Source organism: Ammodytes marinus (genome assembly GCF_949987685.1).
Source record: "Ammodytes marinus genome assembly, chromosome: 20".
Taxonomy (NCBI): domain Eukaryota; kingdom Metazoa; phylum Chordata; class Actinopteri; order Uranoscopiformes; family Ammodytidae; genus Ammodytes; species Ammodytes marinus.
The window spans coordinates 16,328,361-16,351,563 of record NC_137224.1 but is presented as its reverse complement, the minus strand read 5'-3'; the positions used below and the strand labels follow the sequence as shown (position 1 = coordinate 16,351,563).

At 42.4% G+C, this 23,203-nt stretch overlaps 1 protein-coding gene across 1 annotated transcript; it reads right to left on the bottom strand.

Annotated features, from left to right (window-relative positions):
* Nucleotides 1-563: 563 nt before the first annotated feature.
* Nucleotides 564-21,219, bottom strand: LOC307266634 (histamine N-methyltransferase-like). Its single transcript, XM_080048702.1, has 7 exons — nucleotides 21,165-21,219; nucleotides 17,404-17,551; nucleotides 16,554-16,606; nucleotides 14,227-14,334; nucleotides 13,221-13,351; nucleotides 12,951-13,044; nucleotides 564-1,483 (listed from the first exon to the last, which is right to left on the bottom strand). Exons 2-7 carry the CDS (start codon nucleotides 17,538-17,540, stop codon nucleotides 1,122-1,124), a joined length of 885 nt encoding a protein of 294 aa, XP_079904828.1. The 5' UTR covers nucleotides 17,541-17,551; nucleotides 21,165-21,219; the 3' UTR covers nucleotides 564-1,121.
* Nucleotides 21,220-23,203: the final 1,984 nt, after the last annotated feature.

Here is a 23,203-nt window from a genome sequence, read left to right as displayed (position 1 = left end):
ATTGTGTTATCCTGTAACCCTGAGGCCAATGTTTGTACACACACCCCTCTCCTCTAGAGGCATAAAGGGTCTCTGAAAATACTGATCAGGAGGCAGTCCCTCCTGGGCTGTCTCCCTGCAGGTTCTGAATACATTTTACGACTCTGTTGTTTTGTCTTATTGTATAATATTTAAATTCTTTAATTCTCTCTGAGTTTAGTCTTCTATTACAGATATGTCGGAAATATAGAATTTCCCCGACAACATGGCGATGAACGATGACATGTGAATCTATAAGCAAAATTAATAAAAATTCAACAAAGGCCACCAGCTACCACTGTGCCATTGTTGAACTATCCAGTATATTATGTTATACAGCATTTGGTTCTAACCTATAGGCCTATTTGTCTAGTTCGTTGAGGTTGAATTTTACCACTAGGGCATTAGAGATTATTTCCATGTGTGCTGTCAGTGTGTGAAATTGAATGATCATCCAGTCAACTTTGGCCGATACATTTTGCCACCATATTTTTACACCTCTCTTATTAAAATCCTTATGGGCTAGAAAATTGGACTAGCTGCAATAATGATTTAGAAAAAATCTTTATTTCACCACTCCTACAAGTCAAAATAACAAAAAATACCACAAAAAAAAAAAAAACATAAACAAGTCCTGGTATTCTTATTTTTGTGCAGTCAATTCCTCTCATTGAAGTTTTATCTGCAACCATTGACATAACACTACAAAGTAAACACACAAAATCCAATTAATGTTAAATTCTCCATTTATTCTTATATCTAATGCTTAACCCAAGTACACCCAAGTGTAATTGGGATGGAAGTGAAGCCTGCCAGCTGCAGCCCATCAACAGATATTCTACAATCTGGAGATTTGGTCTGAAGTTGATTAAAATTCAGTTCTTTTCTGCGTCTTGCTAGAATTTTTTTAGCTGTCTAAAGACAATTAAACAAAATGTGTTTCAATTCCTTGTTTAATAGGCTAAGCGCTAGGTGATTAAATACAGTCAGTTAAACGATTTGAAACAATCACTGTGTTTCGCACACTTGAACCCAACACTTAATCAATAACGTTGTTATTGATCTACAACCAATTTAACCTTCACTATATGAACAGCCTGTTTTTAAGTGAGCTGACCTACGACTATCAATCCAATGTCTTCGTTTATCATAACTTTGCCATTGGACTCTACACTGCAGTCTGGGTGCCGGAGGTATTCCAAGACACCAGCTTTCAGCTCAGGTGAGGCTGTCTTATTGAAGTCCCGCACCTGAGTGACAAAATCAAGCAGCAGCTCCCCCCTCTCATTCCCCTCAGTGAAACACTCAGTGATATCCAATTGATTTGACAGCTCGTAGCTCTGGTAGCTCACTCCCTTGGAGTCCAGGATGCTTTTGATGTCTTTTGTGGTCGCAGTCATACTCATGTCTGTGATAGGGAGCTGGTCCCTGAAGGTCTGTAACATCTTTGCCCAACCGCTATTATCTAATAAAGGGGACATGAAAACATGACTTTAGTCACAGGCGCAGAAAAAAAGGCAGACACAGGCGCAGGCGTTAGTACAGAGGAATCACTGGTCGCAAAGGCAGAGTTTTAGACATGGTGGGTGAATGCTGCGAGTATAGGCAACTCAACCAATCAGAATTCTCTAGCACTACAGCCATGCTCCAAAGGTTACTGAACCTTTGTAAAGTCCTAATATCTTTTTCTTGGGTAAGAAAAGGTTCCAGGAACTATGGTTTGGACCCTGGCTCATGCAGTGCAAACAGGCATAGTTCCTGCAAAGGTTCCTAGTTCCTGGAACTAGTTCCTGGAACTAGTTCCTGCGGTAGAAACGTGGCTTTAAAGGCCCTGGCAACCCAAATCCACTAAATCCTTGTAACTATGTTATTTGGGGGGTAAAATCAGTGCTAATATGTATATGAAAGGTTTTAGGAATATCTGTTTTCCCCCCGCAAACATACTGTCATGTCAGTTGGTCGACCATTTGAAAAATCCTGATTCGAATGTTGCCTTAGCTTAGAGCGAGCTATATCTTGGGACGTCACTCGATGAATCTCCGTTCTAAAATGCATTGGGACGGCCATTTGAAAATGTCTGATTCGAACTTTGGCTTACGTCAATATCTTGGGACGTCACACGTTCTAAAAAACAAATCTATACAATCTCTCTGGTGCCGCGCAAGTGTCTCTTTGCGCCTGAAGCCTGATTTATACTTGTGCGGTACCGCGTGCGCAGAGCCTCCGCGGAGCCGCAGAGATCCTGTGCGGTGGCCTCAGACCCCCGCAGAGCCGGGTCGCGTACCAACTGAAAATTGTGACTACGCGCCAGATGCCACAGACGCCGCAGAGATTTGATTGGACGACAGAGCAGTCGCGAGGACGTCAGAGTAGCGAGAATTACCTCATACAACCGTTTTAAACCGTTACAACAAACACTACATTAAAAAATGGAGCAATTTGACGAGAGGTTAGCGGAGCAGGTCCGACAATACAAACATCTATATGATCCGCAATCGATGGATTATAAAAAAACTAACATGAGCTTTAATTCATGGAAGGAGATTGCGGAGGAGCTCAAATGTGAGGTCGGAGAATGTGTCCGGAAATGGAAACTCCTTTGGGACAAATTTGTCAAGGTAAAAAGAAAGCTATCAAAAAGTAGAGGCAGTGCGGCTGGGGAAAAAACGCCAGCATTTTATATTATGCTTTCCTGGCTTCTCCCGTACATAAAACACCGGGAAACGGAGGGCAACTACATACCTACAGTGGAGGGGAGTTTTGCTACAATTAATTATTATTTTTGTCTTCATTGTATTCAGAACAGATGTGCTTAAATCTCGGCTAGCTTATAGTAGATGTAACCTAGCTTATAGCACAGTGGGGTCTTGACTGTTGATAGTGTGTGTGTGTGTGTGTGTGTGTGTGTGTGTGTGAAGGCAAACGAGAAACTTTAAAAGGCAACTGCAATTTCCACAATGTGAATTTCATTTTGAAAGAGGTTTAATTCACAGTCCAAGTGCAATTTGATATAGGCCTACCTTAACTTTGTTAATACAATATTCTAAATGACACACACAAGGTTTAATACAGTTTACTGTCAAGTGGAATAATGTCATCCTTAAAACAGTATGATGTGGTGTCATTTCAGCTTGAAAGAGATGATCCATCCGGGTCGCCCATTAGGCCTACCCCTCTGGAGTCAGATGAATTGGACCAGAGCTACGCTGTTCCCTCCCCATCACCTAGGCCTATGTTTTCCAGGCCACCACCAACCCCTCTAACAACAAGCTCCCCAACTCACGCCAGGTCCAGACAAACAAAGAGGAAGAACGAGGAGAGCGACATCCTTCATCGCCTCAGCGAGCTGGATAGGCGACGGGAGCAGAGGGCTCAGGAGCAAGATGAGGAGAGCCGATTTGGACAGACAGTAGCTGATTTAATTAGAAAATTACCGAGGAGGGAGAAATCAGAGGCTAAATTTAGGATCCACAGAATTCTGTATGAAATGGAGCAGAGCATTATTGCTAATGACACTGCAACGGAGGGACTGTAGTGTCATTGGCAATAATGCTCTGCTCTGTTCTGAATCCTTTTTAAAAAAAATATGATTTCACTGGGTAGGCTAAACATGTCAACTGTTGTACATTTGTTAAAATAGCATTATTTAAGATACAGAATATATAATTGATACATAATATTTTTGAAATGTTGAAATAAATAATAGATAAATTGAATACTGACAAATGCATCATTTTGATTTGGATGATAATTTAATATTTTAGGATGTTGGTAGAATTTGGACTGCGGTTCTTGTTGTTCAGGCAGCCCGTGTCAGTAGAGTCTTCCTCTTCTGACATTCTCCTCCTGCCATGGCACAATCCCTGGTGGGGACTGAAAGAATGAGCAGAGATCATTCCGAACTTCCATGGCAGCCCTTGTAGCCCTGGCGGTGGACAAGCGACCCACATTTAGTAGATTTGAATCCCCTGCAACCACTCTTCTCCAATCTCCTGGCTGACCGTCACCAGTAGCAGTGGTGGAGTCGATAAAGCTAGGTGCTATGTACCTGGCACGCGGTCCGTTTGCTGTATCAGTGTAGGCCAGGTAATTATGCAGAGCAATGCAGGCCTTTGTCACATCTACTGCCTTGTGTGGCTGGAATTCGATGGCTCTGCCAAGTATTCTCCACCTTGCAGCCATGATACCAAAGGCATTCTCGATGACACGCCTGGCCCTGCAATGGCGGTAGTTGTATATCTGCTGGCTGTCATTGAGGTTGTTTCCTTATAGGGAAATAATAATGCATTAAAATTACAATTAATAATCAGAAACAGAATGCCTTTATTGTAATTGCATCGCTGTTGCTCCTGGCTCAGCTTCACAAAGTAGAGACATTTATAAGAGCCTCTGTAACATATGCATATGTATACTGTAGCTTTGTAACGTATGGTATTTGTATTTTTAATATTTATAGTCAGTATAATATCCATAGTTATTTATAATGTTTATATATAATTGTAGTTATGTGTATACATTTCTGACAGAACTGTGTAATAATAGTTATGACTTTTTCATAACTATAATTACACAGTTCTGTCAGAAATGTATACACATAACTACAATTATAGCCTATATAAACATAATATAATACTAATTATCCAGGCTAAATTCATCTGTTAATATATTAACTTGGCTACATGTTCGAAATAAAGACAATCAATCAATTGCATAATTCCAGTATAGTAATATATTGCACAGCGTGATATCGCAAAATGTCTAGTGAGAGTTCAGTTATTTTACAGCACATGCATAAAAACATATAGGCCTACTATAGGGTCACCTTTAAAAGGGGCCATCAGATTGACCGTCAGAGGGAAAGCTGCATCTCCGATGACGACATGTGGGATGGTGATGTGCGACCGAGGGAGTGTTGATGGATGAGGTATATTCAGTTTACCGGCCAACAGGTGAGACCCAAACTCACTTGCCTGGAACACACCGCCGTCGCTCTCCCGGCCGTATGCTCCAACATCCACCAGGGTGAACCTGTACTGTGCATCACACATTGCCATAAGGACTATTGAAAAATGGCCCTTATAATTAAAATAATCGCTTCCAGATCTTGGTGGCGCTTTTATCGCAACATGCTTTCTGTCCACACTTCCTATACAATTTGGAAAGTTCCAAATCCGCCAGAAGTCTGCTGCGATGTCAACCCACTTCGATGTCGTTGGAGGAGAGATGAAATCCTTCTTCAAGGCCAACCACAATGCCTTGCAGACTTCTGAAATGATTAGGGACACAGTGGTGGGACCCAGCCTGTAACTTGCGGCAACGCTCTGTTGGGACGCACCTGAGGCGAGGACCCGGAGTGTGATTGCCAACCTCTCAGCAACTCCGATCGGAGCGCTGTGGGTTGCTTGGTGACTTATAAATGGACACAACCGGTGTACTAAATCATTAAAACGATGGGCAGACATCCTGAAATATCTGAAGTGGATTTCTTCGTCCATTGCCCTCATTTGCCTCACGAGTAGGCTAAATTCTCCCTCCTCCAGTCTCGACACATTAAGCGGACGCACATACCACCTCCTCCTCTTCACCTTTCTTTTTCTCCTTAGCAATTCGATACACAGGAGCTCTTCCTCTTCCTCATTATCCTCAAACTCTCCCATTTTTCTATCAAAATTATTCGCCAATGATGCTACGCCAAGTACGCCAACTATGCTGCGCCAAGTCCGTTACCGTGGCAACTTACGCAAACCGGCGCACAACTATAAATACTTCACGCGCGCTAGGTGTCCGCGCAAGCCCGCAGAGAACGCAGAGGCGCAGAGCCGCACAAGTATAAATCAGGCTTGAGCCTCCACTCAAAGCCCCGTCTGAGCGAAGCAGCGCGTAGCCCAGTGAAACACTGTGATGGTGACGTTCACAGTGAGACCTCGCCGAGCCGCCGTGCAGAAAAACTATGTGGTTTAAGACTAAATGATCACTGGGGATTCCTGCACGTTAACGTTGTAGAGGGGACAGGCTTTCGCGATCCGATTGTGTCCCGAGACCTGATAGGCCTACACAGAGACATGTCTCCAAATTGCGCGACTAACTGCAAAGTGAAACAACCGCCTCGCTCCGTTAGTTTCAGTCTACAGCCGACACAGTTAATATAATCACCACCTGCGCATTGACAACGTTTAAATAAAGCCTCTCATTCTTATTGTCATAAGGGCTTTGATGCAAATTATTAAATCTGAACATTACGATGGCAGAGGTGGGGCGTAAAAGGACGCGGCAGTTGGCAAGCTCTCCTTACTACGCCTGCCACAGCAGAAAAGCCACTGTCGATCACTGCGCCGATTCATGCCTCTGACACGTCATAATAAGTCGAGGCTTTGAATTCAGTGCTGGGGATGTGGAGCTCTTTGGCCATTTCACGTGCCTCTTTTTCCTCTCGACCCATCGTTCTCTATCCAAGCGCACACACGCATGTCCCGGCCGCATCTGAGTGCGCAGCTCGTGCTCCACCCGAAAATAAATAAACACAAGTTGGACACAGGCCCTTAAGCTCAGTATCATCATTTGAATTCATTGCTTTTAAAGCCCCCTCCTCCACGACAGTTATCCTCATCTACAGGCCACCCAAACCTAATCCCTCCTTCCTTTCTGACTTCACCGAACTCATCACATTAGCATTAACCCTCTCTCCACGCTTGCTGTTACTCGGTGACATTAATATCCACATGGACTCCCCCACCTCCAAGCTCTCATCTGAACTCACCATTGTACTGGACAATTTCGATCTCACCCAACATGTCACCTTCCCAACCCATGACAAAGGACACATCCTCGACCTTGTCTGCTCCATCAATCTCCCTATACTCAGCCTTCACCCATGCCCCTTTCCCCTCTCTGATCACAAACTTATACTGTTCACCATCCTCTCCCCCACCCCCTGCCCCCGCCCCCTCAGAGAAATCACCTTCCGTAACCTCAAATCCATTGATCCCCACCATCTCTGTGACCTGCTCTCCTCCACCCTCCCCCTGGACTCAACCCTCAGCTCACCTGATGAGCTTACAAACCACCTTAATTATATCCTGTCTTCCTCCCTCAACACCCTGGCCCCCCTAAAAACCAAAACTGTCTCCTTTAATACTTCTTCCCCCTGGTTCACACCTGCACTCCGCAAATTGAAACAGACTGGCCGCCAACTGGAACGACTCTCCAAAAAAACTTCTCTCACAGTCCACCACCAAGCCTACAAACTCCACCTCACTGCCTACAAAGACGCCCTCACCGCTGCCAAGTCTGCCTACCTCTCTGCCATCTTCTCTGACCCCTGCCCAGGGCTGTACGCTTATTTTTTTAGGTGGTAGCACCGGTGCTAGCAAGCAAAAAAATTCAGTAGCACAAAAATTAATTTGGTAGCACGCAAAGTAGGCTATTGAAAACTTGCATAACCTTAACCCTTGCATTTTGCTCTAATTACCTTTGAGCATGTCATCCTGGTCTCATTTGAGATTCACAATTAATATGATGCAGTAATAATTGTAGAAAAATGAATAGGGGTGCACTGATTGCAATTTAGAAAAAAGAATCTAACCTGCCAATTGCAATTTTTTGCTGATTCAGAATTATTATTATAATGTCCTTCTGTTAATTAAAACCAAACTTTAAAACATTAAACATAGCCTATTAAATAAATAAGTATACATATTGGTACAATTTAGGATAAATTAAATAGGTTGTTGTGAATGTGTTGGGAGTAGCTTTTCAGTGGCTTATTTAAAACTTTGTTTAAATAGACTAGGATACTGTTGACTGCTCTCTGCAGCTGAAGGAGTTGCCTTTCAAGTTAGAAAAAAGCGCTAACTTCCTGTTCTTACTGGCTTCAAAATAAAAGTCAACTCACGTTTGTCTAGTAACAGGCTTTTAATGTGAAGGCGCACAGGAAATGTTCTGTTTGTACACGCGCTAACTTAACTGCGGTAATGTGCCGTCTCCTTCCGGTAATTGCCGTTGAAGCCGTGAAGTTTTTATACCTAGAATCGCTGCATGAACACAGATCCCGAGCACACATCTTTCACCAGCCAAATTGAAGGGTGGACTCAATAACTTACTTGCCTTAGACTCATTTACCCGCAGTGTTAATGTAGAGCCCTCTTAAGCAGTGTTGTGCATCTGACCTCTGTGTTTTAAAGACAGCCTCTCCTCATTATCAACCTGTCGCACGAGTGCGAAAGGATTCGTATTCATCATCGCACGTGATCAATTTCAGTAGCAAATGCGATCAAAACTGTCGCACTGTACAGCCCTGCCCCTGCCAAAACCCCAGAACCCTCTTCTCCACAGTGAGCAACCTCCTCAAACCCCGGACCAGCACCCTCTCCACCTCCTCCCCAGATCTCTGCAACTCATTCCTCCAGTTTTTCGCTGACAAAATCACCACCATCAACCATTCACTTTTCCCTGTACATGAACCCCCTGCACATTCAATGGCCCCTCCCCTACCCATTTCGCTGGACATCCCAACCCCTCCTCCCCATTGCCGTCTCTCCCACTTTGACTTGGTTACCCCTCTTGCACTCTCCAAGCTTATCAGCTCCTCCAAACCTACTACCTGCTCCCTTGACCCCCTCCCCACTCCCCTGCTCAAGTCCTGCCTCCCCGTTCTCTGCCCCTACCTCACTAACCTCTTTAACTCCTCACTGTCCCATGGAATTGTCCCCTCTGCTTTCAAATCTGCTGCTGTCACCCCCACCCTCAAGAAACCTGGTCTCGACCCCGCCTCCCTCTGTAACTACCGCCCAATCTCCAACCTCCCCTTCCTCTCCAAAACCCTTGAACGCATAGTCACCAAACAACTCCAATCCCATCTCCACGCCAATAACCTTTTTGAATCCCTCCAATCTGGCTTCCGCCCCCTCCACAGCACAGAAACCGCTCTCCTTAAAGTCTTCAATGACCTCCTCACCTCTGCCGATGCTGGTTCCCTCAACTTCCTCATCCTCCTTGACCTGAGTGCAGCCTTCGATACTGTTAACCACACCATCCTGCTCACCAGACTCAGCAACCTCGGTATCGAAGGTACTGCACTCAGCTGGCTTCATTCTTATCTTTCTGACAGATCTAACTTCATCTCCCTCCATAACCACACATCTGCCACAGTCACCGTCACACAAGGTGTTCCCCAAGGTTCTGTACTCGGCCCCCTCCTCTTCATCATTTACCTCCTCCCACTTGGTCAGTTACTTCGCCATTTCTCAATGGACTTCCACTGCTATGCTGATGACACCCAAATTTACCTCAGTACCAAATCCCCCCACAACCCCCCCATCTCCCACATTGAATCCTGCCTGTCTTCCCTTACACTCTGGATGAAAAATAACTTCCTCAAACTCAACAGCAACAAAACTGAACTCCTCCTAATTGGCTCCAAATCCACCCTCAGCAAATTTACAACCCCCCCCACACTCACTATTGATGGCACCATGGTCTCCCCCTCCCCCCAGGCCCGCAATCTTGGCGTAATTTTTGATCCCACCCTCTCCCTTGAACCCCACATCCGTCACACTGTCAAAACCTCCTTCTATCACCTCCGTAATATTGCAAAGATTAGATCCTCCCTCACACCCCATGCTGCTGAAAGACTCATCCATGCCTTCATCTCCTCCCGCCTTGACTATTGTAATTCACTCCTCGCCGGCATCAGCACCACCTCCATCAACAGACTCCAACGTGTCCAGAATGCAGCTGCCCGTCTCCTCACTCACACCAACTCGTGGAACCACATCACCCCAGTCCTCAAAAAGCTCCACTGGCTCCCCATTTCTTTCCGGATCAATTACAAACTCCTGGTCCTCACCTACAAAGCCCTCAACCATCTGGCCCCCCCATATCTCACTGACCTTCTCTCCCCCTATCAACCCCCTCGGGCCCTCAGATCCTCCTCAGCCAGTCTCCTCTCCACCCACACATCTAAACTCTGCAGCTTTGGTGACAGAGCTTTCTCCAGGGCAGCTCCCAGGCTCTGGAACAGCCTCCCCCAACATATCCGTGACTCTGAGTCCCTCACCATCTTCCAGTCCAAACTCAAGACCCATCTCTTCTCCTCTGCCTACCCCTAGTTCACCCACCAACCCAACTCTACATGACATTTTTGTTTGTTTATTGTTTTGTTTTTGTAAAGCGCTCTGAGTGAGAGAAGAGCGCTATATAAATAACATTTATTATTATTATTATTATTAAGCTGATGATCGCTCTGGTCAGTCCATATACCCAGGGGGCAAAGTGATTTTATGGACATGGAGCGTTGTAAAAGGTTGTTCACCAAAAATTACATCTAGGACCTTCCACGATCACAACCTGGGTGGACAACCTTGTCAACAAGCTGCTGGAAAGCTACAGTGGGCCGACATAGCAAATCAGAACCACTGTTTAAGTGAATGGGGGTGAATGGGGATGGGCTAATGGGGAATTTTCTAAACTTATAGATATCATTATGAAACTTTGCCAGTTGATTACTGACATTAAAACAAAAACTTTTTGTATTACAGTATTTTCCAAAATGTTTAAATAAATATGAAAAATCATCATTATCTTACTAATGATGCGTACATTTGCATATCTCCAAAGCCCCAAAATCTAGATGCTGGAAGAAAACCAAGTCAATTTGTTTTTAAATTTTGAAAACAAAACAAGTGTCCAACTGCCTGAAGCCTTTCCTAATCACAGTTCAAATTTGATCAATAACCCATAGAAAATAAATTTTTTACACAGTTACATTTCATGTGCCATGGACCAAAAGTGTCCTTTTGGAGTCTCCAGCTGGTATTTTAGGAAACGGCTAGACATTCCCTTGGAAAAAACAGTGTAAAAAATTCATTTTCTATGGGTTATTGATCAAATTTGAACTGTGATTAGGAAAGGCTTCAGGCAGTTGGACACTTGTTTTGTTTTCAAAATTTAAAAACAAATTGACTTGGTTTTCTTCCAACATCTAGATTTTGGGGCTTTGCAGATATGCAAATGTTCGCATCATTAGTAAGATAATGATGATTTTTCATATTTATTTAAAAATTTTGGAAAATACTGTAATACAAAAAGTTGTTGTTTTAATGTCAGTAATCAACTGGCAAAGTCTCATAATGATATCTATAAGTTTAGAAAATTCCCCATTAGCCCTTCCCCATTAGCCCATCCCCATTCACCCCCATTCGCTTCAACAGTGGTTCTGATTTGCTCTATGTCGGCCCGCTGTAGCTTTCCAGCAGCTTGTTGACAAGGTTGTCCACCCAGGTTGTGAACGTGGAAGGTCCTGGATATCATTTCTGGTGAACAACCTTTTACAACGCTCCATGTCTGTTTTTCCAAAAAAAGGGGTTTCGCCCCCTAGGTAATAACTGGACGTTGAATATTAGACCCAGAATATAAAACGACCTGACTTTTTACGACCTATTCCCAGGGGGAAACCCCGTCTTATAATTGGCCCACGGCATGTGTCACCGCTGCATGTAACGATATTGTATTGGTGATGCATTTTTTTTTATCAATGGAGCAAGTTATTATTCAAGTGCAGACAGAGCTTTTTTTTTTGTCACCACTCCCTTCTGAGAATATGTTTCTGCGGCTATGCCTGTAGCATAGGCTACTTCAACAGCTGGTCTCCACACTGTTGATCCGTCTGGACAACGTTAGCCTGCATGTTTAGGATCCAACTGGCCGGCTGGTTTGAACTCAATTGATTGTCTTTTTATATTTTACGAGTTTACTCCTTGTGCTCTTAATTCAAACCGCATATCGCATCAGCCCACGTGATGAGAAACATAACCAGACTCCGTTTTCTCTATCTCTCTCTCTCTCTCTATTCCCAATCCTATCCTCAGAAAAATCTGATTTTAAAAATGCATATGCCTAAAATAGATAGCGGATTTTTTTGCAAGTTAAATGGGAAATAAAACTAATAAGAGATAACAATACATATGAGACAGAGATATTTTTATATATTTTCATTGTGACACTAACACCTGTTTCAATTAAATAGGTTGCGGGTTGTGGTGGGAAAAAATAGCCTACAACTAATTGCAAACCTATATAGGCCTAATAATAATAAGTTAGGCTACTTTCTGCAAGTGATGTTGAGCTTGCGCTCTCAGCTGTGCCAGAGCATTCACCGTTGCTAGGGAAACCAGCTACCTCGCAGCCCGGTGCAGCAGTGTGAACTGCCAGTCAGGCCCGTTGTGAGCATGTGCAGCATTTTCAAGTTTGCGTCTCGTTGTGTGGTGAATCTTTGGTCTGAACTGGGCTAAACCTGCTCAGCAAAGTGACTGAGAGAACGTTCCATTGGAGAATGTAATTGGCCACGCCCACACCACCCTGCAAAATGTTCTAGACAGCAAAAAAGCAGTTTTTTAGACTAAATTTTATAATATTTATGAAAATGTATTTTTAATTGGATAAATGTAAACAGCTTAAAGAGAACCCAAACATTAATGTCATATATTAATGTCTGTGGGTTGCCAGGGCCTTTAACCTGTGTTCCTTCCAATTCACATACCAGTTGGCTTGCAAACAGAAGCATTTTTGGTATTATTGGCAAATTGCATTCGACATGCATATATAAGAACATGCTTAAAAATAATTATGGCATGCTTTGTTTGGGCTGAATACCAACATTAGCATGCTGACATACACATTATGCCAGTGCTAACATGCAGATGATAAGCAGGTATCTTTGCTTCACCATTGTCAAATTACCATTATTAATCTTATATAGTTGACAACTACATTACCTCGTCGCCAAAACAAGTGCATGCACCACCCGCATGTGCTATCAAAGATCTTAAGGACAGCAAGCGATGATGTGGTAAAAACACTACCGCTTTTGTCGAAAGGGGGCGCTAGGATCAATCAAATTATTGTTAGTCAGTTTGATATTTGTTCCTTCCACCCACCAGACAGATGAATGATAATGAGCTTCCCATTGTTGTCAAGGAGGCTCTGGAAGAAGCTGATGACTGCTCCAGGATCCTTCACATAGTACAGCATCTGTCAATGTCACCACAGACAATGAGTTGGTAACTGGATTCATAGAACACCCCATAATAACGCTATGCCAGACATATGTTCATGTAGGATTCATGATGTGGAGCACAAGTAAATAAATATGGGAATAAAGTGTGTCGGAAGCACAGTCTGTGAGCCTGTATGTCTGCAAAACCAACCTGTATCATGTGAATGAAGTCAAACTTCTTTGTCATCTTTTTCACCTTCCACTGCTCCTCAAACTCAGAGGCAGTCATCTGGTTCCAGGTAAATTTGATGTGGTCTAAACCTGGTGTCTGTGACACCAATGCTGCATCAACAGACACAGAACAGAGATATGAAATGTATTTGATACACCACTGTATTAACACAATACTTTTACAACATCAAAAATGTAATCCGTATTGTTGTACCATATTGCCTTGTGTGAATGATGTGTCTATTTAACAGGGAAAGTAAAACAACACAAGCAAGTAATTCAACTTAACATACACACACTTCTCTGCATTATTACTTGAAATTCACTATATCCTATAAATCCTAAAGGCCCTTTCCCACCGCCATGTGGCAACCGCCTCCTTGCCGGAGGACTCCCCCGGTGAGCCCGGCATCTTTAAAAGCTGCTGCTGCCGCGGCGGCAATGACAGCGAGGTGCTTCGATGATCGTATCGTTGGGATAGCCCGACCAGAAGTCCACAACACTTATTTCTCTCGTACAACATGTATAACGGTGTTATAGTCAATCGCTGGTTCCACATGTTTGTGTTTAACGTAGAAAATATATATTTAATATTTTTTAAATGCCAGACACTTTGCCAGCAGTTGGGAAAAATCTGTGCGCGTTCACGTGCGTGGCAACCACATCTTGGTCCAATAACCGCCGCGGTTGTAACCGCCTCCCCTCTGCCGCCCTTCCCTCATTGAAATGAATGGAGGCGACAAGTTGCTGCGCAGCGGTGGGAAAGGGCCTCAACACTGAAAGACCATCCCCCTTCTTATGCATGAATATTAGTGTGAAAGTCAAGAGCAGCCTTGAAAATGTATTCTCTGCATAAGAAAAATACAACGTAAAGTACAAGTAAGTCCCATCTGTGCTGTGAAATCAAACATCGAAACATACTTTGAGGGTCCAATATACAGATTCTATCCAATATGGATTTGTGATATGCAAGTTAAAGGCCATACCTTTGAAGTTCTGGAGCTGTTTGCTGTTTGGCTCCACCACCTCGTAATCCACTGTCACCCCTGGGTGCCTCAGACGGAGCTCAGAGAGAATCTCTAGATCAACCTCACCTGCAGTCATCAACATGGTTTAATAAAAATCTAAATAATAGTACATTTAATCAACCGTCATAATCCTCCCGTTCAAATTGTGCTGCAGACAGGAAAATGCTAATGGCAGGAAAGCATTAATTTTTTGCTTCAATGATGCCTGAAATAACTACTCAATAACTGACTCAGAACCAGTCCATCAGAGAATAGGACATTGCTCCATTATGATACTGACATGACAGCTCAAGTAAATAAAAGGATTGGTTAGTAGTACATAACTGAAGGGTTAAAATAAACTTGGCTGGATCATGACCGCTGGAAATACAGTGTAGTAAAACCCCAGACTGATGAGTTTGTTTTTTATGTGGCTAGGGTTAAAGATTAAGCAAATATCAGACAGAGGCATACAGTACCAACCCCATTGGCAGTGAAAATAAGGGTAAAGGCCTTAGCTGCTGCAGCAGCCATAAATGACTTCACCGTAATAGGGACAGTTGTAGCACGTTGATTTGACAGCCTCCTTACTTTCGCAGTCTGCCCCAGGGCAGCAGCTCCAGCAGGGGACCCCACACTTCCCATCCTGGGCCACATTAACCAGCTCTGACTGGGGGATCCCCAGGCATTCCCAGGCCAGTGTGGAGATTTAATCTTGACACCTAATTCTTAGTCTTCCTCCTTCCAGCTGGAAGTGCCTGAAACACCTCATAGGGAAGCGCCCAGTGGGCATCCTTACCAAATGCCCGAACCACCTCAACTGGCTCCTTTCTACCAAAGGAGCAGCGGATCTACTCTGTGTTCCTCAGCAACGCGTCCTCTCAAAATAGTGCAATTTGATGCCGACCATGTGGACCTATTATAAAAGATGCCGACCAACACCGTAAATGATGCGCAGCGTGTGTGCAGCAACATTATTAGCTGGATACTATCAAACCGTATCAAACACACACTTGCACTTTCTGTTGTCTCCGGTACTGAGCGGAGCATAATTGGTGGGCTACAGTGGGGGAGAGGAAGGGGAGGAGTTTGACAACGCTCCCGGCCGCTCCCGGCTCCATTTTGCGGGAGGGCGATCCTATTTGTCTATATCAGGCCAGCCAGACTACCCCCCATGTAGGCTAGCGGTATAGATCAAGACCTTTGCCTTCCGGCTCAGCTATCACACCCCATTGCACCTTATGCTGGGCTTACACTACACGACTTTTCACGCGATTTGACAGTCGCAGACAATCTTTCAATCTCAGACTGAAATCACGGGAGTCTTGCTGGAGTTGTGGCGCGTGCCCGTAATCTCAGTCGTTTGGTGTATGGTGGTCTTCCGACCCGATTTCAGCCAGTCTTCTCCCCGTCTTGACGTTCCGACATTATCAAACAGGTTTGATATTATCGTTAGTCTTAAGGGGTTGGCTCAAGCGAAATGACGTGAACACTGTCACACTCTCTCCAGCACCAAACACGACGCTGTAGGAGCGGCATTAGTCGCGACCTGTGTCCAGCTGTGAGGCACTTTTTCCGGGCACTTTCACGTAAAAGCCTCGGCGAGGGAACCAGGTTGTCACGCGCAACCTTAACACTTTACCGTCAAATACAGGGTTAGGAGTGAGAGTTATTTGGGGATGATATCATTTTTTATTAAATATAATCACAATCGCGTTTGCAGTTTTAAACGTGATCATACATGACACAAAGCCTACGTGATAAGGGCATATAGTTGTTTATACACCCAGTCCATTTTACCTGCGAAAAAAAAATAAGTTTTATTTAACTGAATTCACTTTTAATCCCCCGTAGCAGGATTGGAAATGATATTAATTTCAAAAGGAATCTAGGAATCTAAAGTAGTCTTGCAATATGAGACCCCCTGTCTTTTCAAAATCTCAGTCTGTGACTGAAAACTCAGAGAACTAATGACTAATTGTCTTCAGATGTGAGTTGATTGTCTTTAGATGTGAGAGGGTGTCAGTCTTCAGTCTTTTCAATGTATTTTAAAAGTCCTTTAGTGTAAGCCCAGCATTACTCGCAAAGAAGACTATAAGGTAAGGGCCCACTCACACTAGGGCCGTTACTGCTTTACTTGGGGTAAGGACTCATTCATTAACCTAAGCAGGCAGTGCGTTGGTTTCCTGCTGAGAGCAATGGCCCTGGCCCCTGGCCATGTGAACCGATACAGTGAGTGCTGAAGGTAACACCACTGACTTTGGTACTGGCAAGTCCAGTGTCCTACATCGAGTGTGTATTCTTACCGGCTCCACTTCCAACTCCAATGACATTTAGATGGGACTTTCCATCGACAACGCTGAGGGGAAGAGCAGAACAAGCATTTTGAGTCTTTGGAACTTCAACTGAAATTCACATCCTCCAATTTGCCAAATACTTGAAAGACTGCTCAAAGACCATCTCTTAGAAGAAATATGTTCACAAAGAGCTGGACTATAAGTGTCAGTGAAATTCACTAGCTCATTTATTAAAACACAAGAGTTTCAATAAAGAATCTGAGTCAGACAGTTTCAAAGTCTGGTAGATGTTTACTTGCCAGCAAAGCAAGGAGTCAATACAAGCATCACAAATGTTACAAGATTGAGCCAAGTATGAACAGAAGAACACAAGTTAATACCCCCAATATGTGTGTGAATTGTTACATTTTGTGTGTGTGTTATCACAGCAGGTGTTATTGTCCCAGACAACTACAGTATATGTAGGGAGTCATCTTAGGGAGCTTTCTTTCAAGGTCTTTCAGTGTTTCTCATGGACCTTTATCCATGTGAAAATGAGCACTTTGCATATGTCTGAACATTTACTGGAACAAAGTTTACAGCAAACAGCATGGATGATTTAGCAATACATTTTATACAATCATTAGGGAAATACCTTTTCGCTCACAATAAGATTGTGACAAATTATCTTGTCAGCGACTCCTTGATGACACACTGGGGAAAATATTATCAAATGATCCCTAAATCATGTCTCTGCTGCAATGTCTTGTTATTTATTGGCCGCCATATTTACCAATCTCATCACTGGGCAGACGTTATAGCGGTCTAGCTAATTGGTGTGGTCTTGAGGCTTTCCTTGAGTGTGTGTGTTGAACATTACCTGGTCAGTATACCTGGCAGTGTACCATGGATGAAATCCCGCATACACTGATGCTCAGAGGTGTTCTCCAGAAAAACCTCATAGGATTTCCGGTATCTGATATCATCATGAATCAGATTCTTCAGTGAAGATGTCATAGCAAAACAATCTGGCAAAAAATAAATAAGTCAAATTCAATTCAGTTTATTTAGGAATGGGACAGTGCAAATAAAAAAAACAAATCATTATACATTGGTTAAAAATGCCAGAATTAGCTAAAATTCTATGTTTCATCAGTCGACCCCTTGCCCTGATGTTAAAAAGGATTTTTTAAATACAAGGCATGACACAGAATTAAACTGGGTACTAATAAAACAAAGCACACTAGAGGGGTGTTTCAGGTAGCAGGGTTTACAAACTCTGAGTTAAATCCTGCGCTCTGAGTTGGTCAACTCAGACATGAGCAACTCTGGGTTATCGGTTTCAGAACAGTGCATCAGCGTTGGGTCAATCAATTCTGAGCGTGTTTACGCTGGGTTGAGACAAGCGTAAAAGCCATCGTCGATGGATCGCTGATAACATGATTCACCATGGAAACAGGAGAAACAAATGTTTGATCCTTCCACTTCTCAAAAAAAAAAGAAAAAAAAACATCTCCGCTCCTTGGAAATATTAACAAATTAGCTTATGGTATGGAGACGAATTAACGGGATATTATCTCATAACTTTGATCTAATCACCCCGGCAATTCAGAAAAAAACGTGGCAAACTTTTTTTGTCAAGAGAATCATTACGCTTAATAATAAAAAGAATGATATACATTACAAATAGGTTTATCAATCTGAATGTAGAGCACGTTCACGATGTGTAAGGTGGCCGCCTATATGAACGACTGAGAACAAGGCTACTGATCAGATTAATGATTGATCAAACTTTAAATCATCAGGAAATTATAAAAACATCCCGATGGAGATTTCTATGGAGTGATTTTGCTTTAAACTGTACAGGGACGCGTTGTGACAGTGACTCTTTTTTCAGTCGGAGCTGCAGGGTAAAGTAAAAACAAACTCAGAGTAGGTCTAACCACCTATCCAGCAGGTTAGACCCGCGGCAGATGTTGACGCAGTAACTGACTCTGAGTTGCCTCAAACCCCGCTTCCTGAAACACCCCTCAGGTGACAAGGTAAAACAACAGGGCACAGAAGTTTAGAAAAGACAGCTTTTGAGAACAAATTACAGCTAACATTTTAATCAAAAGCTAAGGTACACAGGTAAACACTTCTGCCCATCAGTGACGTGCGGTGAGGTCAGTTGTAGTGGGTAGGCAGTCAGGAGTTCTGAAAGCCAAAATTTGCCCACACTGTAGATTAGCCTCAAATGATAAAACATCGCATCCGTCAACTAAATGGATTCAGTTGCGCCCCTCAAACACCAAAGGTCGAGAACTACTTGGGGGAACGAGTCAAACCTTCGCCGATACACACTACTTCTGTTTAGCATTCAAAAATAAAGTAGGATGTAGGCCTACTTGTCTGTTTGAAACGCTCCTTGTCCTTTTTGCTGCTGTAAACTGTCCAAGGCTGGCGCAGGCCTTTTTCTTGCTATTGATTATTTTCTTTTCCTTTTTGAATTAAAATCCAACTTGTTAAAATTGCTACTGTCTGAAATATCTGCGGCCACGGCAGCTGCAACGTTGACTGAAAAATATTCGGGGCTTACGACGTTAACAAGGTTAGCCGGCGTAATGACGTAAGCTGCGTAAATGTCTAGTAATATTTCGATTTTAATTGGTCCATGTAGGCTATGATAGGTATAGGTTTTCCTATGTAACGGAAAAGACTTCTGGTATACCATATTAAAAAAAAAAAAATTACGACCCATTCTTTTTTATTTTGTTTTATTTTTAATCATTAGGCTTACTCCACACCGTGTATGCATTTAAGCAGAAATATATTTAATCAGAGTTAAACTTCCACTGGTCTGAACCCTTGACAGAGAAATAATTTGGAGAGCAATAATTAGCATGCAGGTTTAACTCTCCTGTATAGATTTATTTAAAAGTGAAAACAAACTTGAGTCACATTAATTTGTGGTGAAGTGATATCTTTATACCATAAATGGTGAAGTAAGCGGTTTTTTTATGTTAATATTAGTGTTAAATCGATCTTTATTTATACAGTGATCACTTTCATAATGTGCGCGTTTCATAAGGCCGATTTCTCAGTCAGCTGCTCTGCATGTAATCGGCTGATAAACTTTTCGGGGGATCCCGAAATTAATATCCAATCACAAGAGAGAACGCTACAAACCGACACCCGTCTCACTCTTGGTCTGCACTGCCGGTGCACGCCAGAGCGACAGATGAGCGTTTGAGTGTTTATGCGCCTACAATGGCGGAGCAGGTATAAATCCTTCCCAATGTCTGTTTTGATGGTTGTATCATGTTTTATCACACTTATGGATCTGAGATGATGCTAGATAACTCGCTGCTTGAAGACCGCTGTGCATTAATGTGGTGACGTAGGGGACGAGCGAGGGGACCGCTAACTGCAGTAACTGACAGGAAGTTAGCTAAAAGAACCATTCTGTTTACAGCACCTTTAAGATTAAATAGGCCTATTTCCAGTGATCTAAATGGTCTGGGAATTGTAAGTTAGGCTACATGTTACACATCATAATAAAGTTCATCATATCCATCTCTACAATAATTATAAGGGATCTTTTATCAGACCTTCTCTAACTTTCTGCCGATCATATTCGTTATGTGAAGGGAGAAATACTAAACCTCCTTTATTTGGATTTGTAAATTATTTTTTCTCACTAAAAAGTAGGTTGTCTAGTAAACTAACAAGAAAGATAAAGATGTGTGGGGAATGGGGATATATCTCTTTTCTTGTTTTGAAAATGCCCCTCGCTTTTGAAGTGTTTAGCCTACTCCTCTTTGTTTTGTGTTCTGCTTCTAATGGGTTGTAGTAGGCCTATGTTTAGCCCCTCTAAGAATATGTTTCTAATAGGCCTTCAAAATAATACTAGAAAAAAACGAACTGCATCCGCAACAAAGACGCTACCGATGGCACATGAAAATCGAGCCAACTCGGAGCTGTCCGGCTGCAGTCAGGCTTTTTCGTCTACTTTGCAGACGAGCCGCAACTGAACTCTAACGAGCCTTTTGACTTGACAGATGTGTGTGTGCGTGTGTGTTCATGAGGAGTCGTCAATGTTACATTTTCATTTAAGCGTTTTATAAGTTTGTTTTTGGACCAATAACCACACCTAAAATTATTGTGTCAAAAATTAACACAGCGATCGTCAAAACAGCACAGCGCACTGACCCAACAACCCTTCCACAGTCCCATTGCTTATTGCTTCTATCGTCAATAGCTGAGTCATTCAAAAAATAAGAAAAATAAATGTAGGTTATGAGAGGTGGTCACAATATAGCCTAGCCTATAGGCCTACACTATTTGACTTAAGGCCAGAAGTAACAATAAAAGTAGGCCTACATGATCGTATTGCAAGTGATCACGATATCTGTCAATATGTTGATTACAATCGCAACGCTGTCAAATTGTGTTTATTTTCTACACAGCCCCAAAACTGAAAGGAAAAAGAAGAAAATAAAACTTTAACTTGCTGTTGCGCACCGTTGGCACGACAACATTTTCGTGTGCGCACCAGAAACTATTTTCTGTTCACCAGCAACCTGTAGATTCGTCTTCTAAAGATAAATGGCAGTGTATCTTTTAGATCGTCTTAAATTCAACAGATCAGAATTAACTTACAAGTCGAGTGTTAGCGTGTCCAGGAATCTCTGCAGGCTTGACAGATAGGCCTGTAAATAAAACCCTCCCACTTCTTCCTCTTGCTCTTTTTGCTTTATCAGCAGTTAGCTTCCATGGATCCATAATAGTGTGTGTAACTGTCATCATTAATATGTGATGTCATTTTATTTGTGTGTTCATATTTTTTGTTTATATTAATAATTTCATATTTTGAACTGTTATTTAAATAGGCTAGTTATTTAGAAGAAGTCACATGAAAGGCGGATTGTGCTCTTGTGCGAGAAAAGAAAGACGTTTATTGATTACTCTTTGTCAGTAAGAGGCGCAGCATGAGAGGAGATGAACAGCTTGTGATATGCATCGTTCAGAAGAAGAATCTAGTTTCAAAGTCCCTGTAAATAGCATGCAGCTAACGAGGTATGTGTTTGTTATTTCCCTGTATTTTATTTTGCTTATTTGACTTTCTGTGTGCTCTGTAATTTATGGTTTTATGCAAAGATAATGTCATGATTTCTGTTGTACTGTGTGTGTTTATCTATAGTTTTCACGATGAAGTTGGAGGAAAAAGTCTTCAATAAAACCTGTTGAAGGAAACCACTGGTGTTTGCCAAATGCTTAGAGTATGTATGGTGTGGATCTTGTACCATCTAATCACATAACAAGTAGCATAACATTATTGATTCATCACACAACATAATATAGTCATACAACAACACATCCTATCCGTTATGTTATTCTACTTTATATATGTTTTTAAAATCCATTAGGAAATTCTCCAGTGCCCATGCTTGTGTAACATGGTTGGTTGAGTTCTTGTTTAAATCCAGCTAAAATGGTGCAACAGTGCCATCTACTGTCGTAAACGTGTACCTGCACGGAGTAGTTGGGTCATTAGGGCAATGCATTCTGGGGATTTTCCAAAGCCATTGAGAGAATTCCATGAGGTAATACGTGTGTTGAGTCTGTGCGCATATTTAATAATTAACTATATGAACTGTAGTTAGAAGTTGAGCTGTTTATGTAAAGTAGGAAAATATATATGTTAAAGATACGTTTCGCCATGTTTTTGCTTGTTTTCAAGTCGCCTTTTGTATGTTTTATTGGTCGGGAAAATTCCTGTTTTAAGCTAGCTCACGTTATGTGCCGTCTTTACAGTGAACACACTATTGTCCGTGCCCACGTTGATGACTCTCTCCGCTGTTTGTTCTATGAAATATGCAGGTATGTACAGTAGCTATGTGTTACTTTTGCAAGGTGTTTTAATATTGTGCAGCTCAAATATTGTCTGCTGGTTTGTTATATTAGTGTTTTATTGTCACTTTGTAATACATGTTAAGAGGTTACTAAAACTATGGTAATAGCAGGTTAATGCACTTATGTGAGCTCTGTGAAAAGAAGAATATATTTTTGTTATTATATAGGACATTTCTTTATTGTTTAAAAGAAGAGTGAGACTTCTGTTATGCTTTATTTATTTTATTTATGTGAACCAAATACCACTATACGATCACACTGTAATAGTTAAAAAGCCATTGAGAGAATTCCATGAGTGAACACACTATTGTCCGTGCCCACGTTGATGACTCTCTCCGCTGTTTGTTCTATGAAATATGCAGATGCAGAGCCATTAAAAACTGCTGTTGCCAAAACCTGGGTTCCGAGACGTTATTGTGCGAGAGACCGACCACAGAGGTCACATTGGTGCCGTGACTCGTCCATGACCACGCCGGACCGGACAGACGTCTTCTCGCCACTACATCGTTTTGGAACTGTGTCCTTTTTATTAAGTGTGTTTAAGTGCCAGCCTAGTTGCTATATTTGATTGAGTTCTTAGTTATAACTGGTGACTTTTGATGACAAAAATGAGCTTCAGTAACTTTTGTAACTCTGATATCACTCCACTGGGTATTGGCAGGGGTAGAGGGTTACATAGCACCCCAGTCCCATTTTCTCTTGGTGATCATCATGTGGGGAATAAGACATATTTTGGTGATGATGTAGCGACACCTCACAGTGAACTTAAAGTTGAGTTATGTCCA